The sequence below is a fragment of the Olea europaea genome, unplaced genomic scaffold, assembly GCF_002742605.1.
Source record: "Olea europaea var. sylvestris unplaced genomic scaffold, O_europaea_v1 scaffold921, whole genome shotgun sequence".
In the NCBI taxonomy this organism is placed as follows: domain Eukaryota; kingdom Viridiplantae; phylum Streptophyta; class Magnoliopsida; order Lamiales; family Oleaceae; genus Olea; species Olea europaea.
Window position 1 is genome coordinate 7,334 of NW_019267693.1, and position 6,443 is coordinate 13,776.

General features: G+C 36.6%; 1 protein-coding gene across 2 annotated transcripts; it reads right to left on the reverse strand.

Annotated features, from left to right (window-relative positions):
- Positions 1–195: 195 nt before the first annotated feature.
- LOC111392346 (potassium transporter 8-like) lies at positions 196–5,815 on the reverse strand. Of its 2 annotated transcripts, none has more exons than XM_023017678.1 (9): positions 5,665–5,815; positions 5,267–5,350; positions 4,676–5,168; positions 4,528–4,581; positions 2,940–3,197; positions 2,808–2,860; positions 2,087–2,210; positions 1,727–1,981; positions 196–1,465 (listed from the first exon to the last, which is right to left on the reverse strand). In XM_023017678.1, the coding sequence occupies exons 1-9, from the start codon at positions 5,674–5,676 to the stop codon at positions 414–416; spliced, it is 2,385 nt and encodes a 794-aa protein (XP_022873446.1). In that variant the 5' UTR covers positions 5,677–5,815; the 3' UTR covers positions 196–413. The 2 variants fall into 2 exon arrangements, with proteins under 2 accessions (XP_022873446.1, XP_022873447.1); XM_023017679.1 differs by lacking the exon at positions 5,665–5,815 and adding an exon at positions 5,516–5,658 and having other exon boundaries at positions 414–1,465.
- Positions 5,816–6,443: the final 628 nt, after the last annotated feature.

Genomic DNA, 6,443 nt, shown 5'->3' on the forward strand with positions numbered 1-6,443 from the left:
CCAATTCCCCCCCCCCCCCCCCCCTTTTTTTTTAAATACCAAAACGGGGCACATAATTTTAACACTTTTAAGAATTGAATAATGTTGTATTTAATACCAACTTAGGTGACAACACGTGTTATCAAATGGTGAATTTAATTAAATACAAGGATTTATCACTCATTCATTAGAACTAATGACATATCGACAATTAACTGATGTTCAAGTATAGTCAAGATTCACAAGGACATAATGATGGGGAAGGAACATAGGACAAAACATTCTACACTAGAATTTTCTCGATCAAGGTGAAAAAAGTACAAACCACCAGCTGTTATTTCACCATTTACACATTCCTACAGAAGATCTCATTCCTTATTTACTGAGTTTATGAGCATATGCATGTACTGTATCTAACTATACAAACAAAACAATCATACATGGTACACCATTCCCACCTCTAACGTTGATGCACGAGGGAAACATAGTGCATATGCTGGTCCTCTTGAGTTCCTTCTCAAGAAATCATAACACGTATTAATCACTATTCTCTTAATCAAACTCGAACCTGTCTTTGCCTTCACGTAACAGTGGCCGAGTATAAATGCCATTCCAGCCTCTCTCGCTTCCGTCAATTCCTGCAACTCCGTTCGTGCGTCCGCATTGATTTGTGGGCTCTCGGGTCTGAGAAATCTCACTCTCTTCCTTGGCACCTCTGGTGAACTAATTTCTGTTAACTTTGTAGTGCTTGCTTCTTCGGATAAATCATCGTTATCCTCGCAAATCCTTATTCCTTTTGAGTATGTTGAGGTTGTCCCAATTACTGTCATTTTTTCTTCGTTGTCGACATCTACTAGTCCGCCATTGCATTCCGAGCCCTCTGACAGGATGAATTCAGCTATGCTGGAAACAAGATCATCTTCGAACATCACGTCATCCATCTGAATATCACGGTAGCCATAACGTGCTATGCATCGATAAACTCGGTAATCTTTTGGCCCGATTCTTCCCACAAGGAATCTTTCTTCAGGTCTCACATGAGGCACTGGAACATATTTGACACAGAGGAAAACTAGAACCTGGTGGAAAGCCGGTAGATTGGTGAGAAAATGAGAAAAAATGGCTGGAACTCCAGACACAAGTTCTGTATGTATGAGACCAATGCCTCGAACACGCACGATCCCGAGGTTCGGACCCAAACTCAGGAGCCAGTTTATGGGAACTTTGTTCTGAACGTCAAACTCGTACTTTCTCAATGTTCCATAATGCCAGACATACATTATAACTAGAAAGATAAATGAGAGTGCAACCGGAACCCAAGCGCCATCAAGGAACTTGATAAGAGAAGCAGAGAAGTAGAGAGCTTCAATGGAGCCGAAGAATAATATAAAGCATAAGGCTAGAAAGAAGCTTCTATGCCAACAAAGCACAATGACAAGAGACATTAGGCATGTGGTAACGAGCATAACAGTTATGACAGCGAGACCTGATCCAGAAAAAATAAAAAAATAAATCATAAGAATGCAGTACTAGTATTCAGTTTTTAATTATTTAGGTGCTTCTTCTCGAAATATAATTAAAGTTAATAAAACAATCTGATAATTTAAAATGTTGCTTAAGACATTACTAATTTACTACTTCAGAATCTGTCATTGTCTGATTCTAACAGGTTGAAACTTAAGGATAAAGTACAACTATAAAGCCTCGTGTAACAGAATATCTATAAAATTTCATTTGTAGAAGTTACCTGATGCATTGCTAATATGTTTTGTGTCTCGAAAACCTATAGTAACAGCCAGGCAGAGCAACATTAGAATCCAGTTGATTTCAGGAATGTAAATCTGGCCACAATTTTTAGACGATGTATGTATTATTCTAACTCTTGGAAAGTAACCCAAAGCAGAGCATTGCTTGATAATGGAGAACGTTCCAGTGATAATGGCTTGGCTCCCAACCACTGCGGCAAGTATTGCAATTGCAAGAACCGGCCACCGTAATTTTTCTGGCACGATAAAACAAACGTTAGAAAGGGACATACTTCAATTTTCAAATTTCAGAATAATGCCTTGCAGAGATGAAATAAGAATCAAACGGAGAAACTACAGACCTGGTACCGATTCATAGAAACCGATATGATAACCACTTTCAATTATGTGATGTTTGGAAAGATAAGCAGCTTGTCCCATGTACGCAAGAATTAATGACGGATAAACCACAAAGGTAAACGCTATCTGCATTCGAGCAGTTTTTCAATTTCAAAGTTAGTAAATGCTCGCAAATTATGCATACTCATTTGACTTACAGTCGAAAAATCAAACAATACATTGACCAATTAATGTAACTTGAACATCACAGAATTAGATATTCGTCAAAAATATATGCATAAGTCTATTTTAATTGATCACAATATTGTCAACAAAATCATTATAACATCGGTAGACAATTAGGAGCAGAAATAAAGATATTTCCTTATATTTTAGCCAGTTGATGAGGAATAGAGTATGAAATCTGTCAGCCTCAAGTTTCCTAGTTGATCCAAAATATTTTACTAGAAATGAAAATTCAAGAAACTTCTCGGTAAGTTACTGAGGGTATGTTTGGGAAAGACTTTTTCAAAAAATCATTTTCAATAACACATTCTATAGGACCCAATGAATCTTCCTTACGTTTTGAAAAAAAACATTCTCGAAAAGAGGGGGGAAAAAAATTCATTTTCAGTCACATTCTATAGGACCCAATAACTTTTCCTTATGTTTTGAAAACGCATTCTCAAAAAAATTGATTTTTCATGGGAAAAAATCTCGACCAAACAAACACTAAATATTTACCTTGATAGACATCTGTGAAAAGTGTCCAAGATCGGCAAACATGGCCTCAGAACCTGAAACGTGTATACATGTCGAGTTAATAGAATATAAAATATAATGGCCTACCCCGATGAAGAAAGAGAGCCTACTTACCTGTTATACATAACAAAATCCCGCCCAAGGACATCCAACCTCCTCTCCGTGTCTTCTTCAAGAATTTGTACATATAATAAGGAGACAGCGCTTGGTAAACATGGGGATTCCAATGAAAAATATTGTACACTCCGATGGCACTGATGCAAAAAAGCCATGCTATAACAACTGGTGCAAAAAGAAATCCTATTCGGTGGGTCCCATAATGTTGCAGATAGAATAAGAACACTATAATACAAGCAACTGGGACTTCTATATCTGCAAGTAAAAGGTAAGATGCTCGATTATTATTCATCTCAAGACAGCAAACTTCAGGGAATAAAAGGTGGGATTGGAAAAGGTAAGTATTGTTCAAATTACAACATAAAGCAGATAAGGATTTGGCAGGCATAAATTTTCAGGATAGTTGAAATGCATGTACTAAGGGTGATGGCAGAGAATATCAGAGCTAGACTAGCAAGAGCTTGACAAAAATATAGTTAATACAATCTAATTTAGAGTATAACGACTACAGATGTGTTCGGGTCCTACTTTAGATGGTAACCTCGTCAAAATGAAGGACTAAGCAAGATGTAAGAAATGGATATGCATGATGGCATCTTCAGAAACTAAGGAGAATAGACCAAAGCAACTATTGAACTTTTATCAAATTATTTTGAATTATATTCAAACCTTGGTTTAATGTATTCACGATTAGTTATTTGTATTTGCTTTCAATAATTTGTCACAGATTCACCAGTTTGTAAATGCCAATAGGTCACTGCTGTCACTCATAATTCAATAAGATAAGTTTTATAATCACACAAGTATTTGTTAGATGTTGATTGTAGGTCGATCAGTCCAACTTTATTTCCTTTTTGCATGGTTCATGACGATTCACCTTACACAAGCGCAAAATCTTTTAAAATATGAACTCGAACTCTTTCTTTTAGCCTCGGGTTGCATCTGCACTTGAGATGATTGGATTACCATAATATAGAAATTACAAAAGATTTTATATCTTTATTTGTACAGCTGATAGTGATTAGACGTAAAAATAAATAAATAAATTGTCCTAATAACAAAGGGCCCACACTATAATGCATATTATTGTAATTTGGTGCACTTTCTTTGTCTACACACTGCACGTCTATAGTAATCATTTTTCTAGATATCAAGTGAAGAAAAACAATAATATCTTTTCAGTCCTTTCCTTTTGGTCCAAAATAGTAATCTTTAACCAGTTTTCGGCTTATCTTTCATCACATCTGAATCACGCATATGGCAGAATTCCTAATGAGAACCAAATCGTAAGAGCTCAAGACTATCAACTAGAGACGAAATTGGAGCAAGAATATGCTATGCATTTAGGAAAGAAAGTGCCTTAACTGAACAATGCTATATTGACAGCTTACTCAAACAAGGGATCTGGCCAGTAGCTGACTTTCTTGAGCTGTCAATACTTAAAATTAAGTGCAAGTTTCATACACGATATTGAACGGGATTGGACACTACAATAGACATATCCAATCCAATTTACCAAATATGCCGTAAAACACTAATTTCAAAGCAAGATTGAGAGTAAATTTGAAGAAGATGAGAAACTTACATTGGTGATGGTGCTTTGACACTACAAGCTCTAACCCCGAAACTGCGGAAAATACTGCGTAATCACCAAAATAAACACTTATAAGTTAAAATTTCTTATATCAAAATATTGCAATTAAGACAAAAATAAGCAAATTTTCATTCCATACCAGAAATTGCAGGTGTAAGAACTCCATCCCCAATTACCATACAAGTGCCAATTAAGGCCAAAGCAAGCAACATCTTTTGCAACAATCTGTGCTTCTCCAATGTCGATCTCAAGCTCAATCCCAATCCAAGATCTTGATTAGCCGACGAAATCACCTCTCTTTTACACTCATACAAGTCCTCATCTGCCAGCTGCCCATTGGGCAAAGTACTCACCCGGGCATGGCGGCACAACAGAGAATACAGAGCAAAAGTCCCCCCTTCACCATTATCATCAGCTCTAAGCACTAAAAACACATACTTAAGCAGTGGAATAAGAGTTAGCGTCCAAAATACAAAAGATAAAACCCCATAAATCTCCTCATTAGACTCTGAATGTTGAATGTCCTCAGCAAAAGTACTCCTGTAAACATACAAAGGTGAAGTGCTTAACTCCCCATATACTACACCCAAATTCTGGTATGCCAATGTCAATACTGTCCTCCACGATTCTTTCTGCACCAAAAATTAAGCAAAAACCCACTAATATTTCAGAAAAACTTTAAAAAATAAATAATAATAAAAATCTCTGATTTTTGGGCCAAAGGTCTCACCTTGATGCGATTATCAGGGCTCCAGCCTTCAATTTCCATCACTGGCCGCCTCAGAAACATTAGAACATCATTAGTTGCATAAACCTGAAGAAAATTAGAGAGTACCGTTTTGGATAAACACTTATAAAGGCCTACTCAACAAAATAAACTCCAAGAATATCCGGTGAATGAAGAAAAATAAAAGCTGTAAAAATCAAAGCTGTATTCTTTGTTAACTACAGGTATACAGAGCGTTCGAGCTACACGAACATCTAAGAAGCAACACGAAAATCTGCGAAGAGAATTCCAAGACAAATGAGACTGTGGTGGGAGAAAGCTGGTGGGAAAATGTGCGATAGAATATTGTCTGTATCGTTCTTGGACAGTTACGTAATAAAAATGCAGTAATCACCACTTACATGGCATATCATTTATAAGTTGGTATATTGTGCAAGTATAATACTACTGTTTATTATTCTTCCAATCATAAAGGATTTCAAGGGCCGGCCGGTCGGTCTTGAAGTGCACAGGCTCAATGAAAGGAACTTGCACGCTTCTCCTTCACAAGTAAAGATAATTCTTATATCTAAACCGTTGAATATGTATTATTAGTGAGCTATTTTGTATTCTTTGAAGCTGTCAATTTCTAGACAAATCTTCTACTCTCCTACTTTCTTATAACGCAAAGATTATTTAAGGACTTAATCGATAACTTGAGTAATAGGTTTTAGCCATTTTATTTTGAGGTCACATATAGTATTTGGAGTTTGTTTTCGATTACTTTAATGTTTTAACACCTAAAGATCGAGAAAACCCCCCAAGTAGCATGATATTTGTGAAAAGTAGTGTGTTGAATTAATAATACCGGAATTGATTGTCTAAACTCTTCCACTTCCTATTTGCTTCTTCTTTAATGGACTATTCGATTGAGTGAATAGGGATCGCAATTCTCGGCTTAGCCCTCGGACACACAAGCTCTGCTCGTGTCCAAGCAGTAGGCTTGGCTCCCCCCTTTCGCTCATGGATCGAGCTGCCCACGAGCCCATTGCCACTTATTTTTTTCGAAAAATAATTAATAAACACAGAATTCAAAATTAAACACATGAAACTCTCTAGCCCCAAAACGAGTCGTCTCGTGAAAATAATATGACGCTACTTCAGCTTATTGATTTATATTAAAACGAGCTCAAATAATCCC

Bases quoted from the DNA above. Each gene is read 5' to 3' on its own strand.
- LOC111392346 (XM_023017678.1), bottom strand. The intron at 4,582-4,675 runs GTATGGAATGAA...GTGATTACGCAG, and splicing joins TCTTACACCTGCAATTTCTG to TATTTTCCGCAGTTTCGGGG. The intron at 3,198-4,527 runs GTAAGTTTCTCA...TTTTACTTGCAG, and splicing joins GTCAAAGCACCATCACCAAT to ATATAGAAGTCCCAGTTGCT.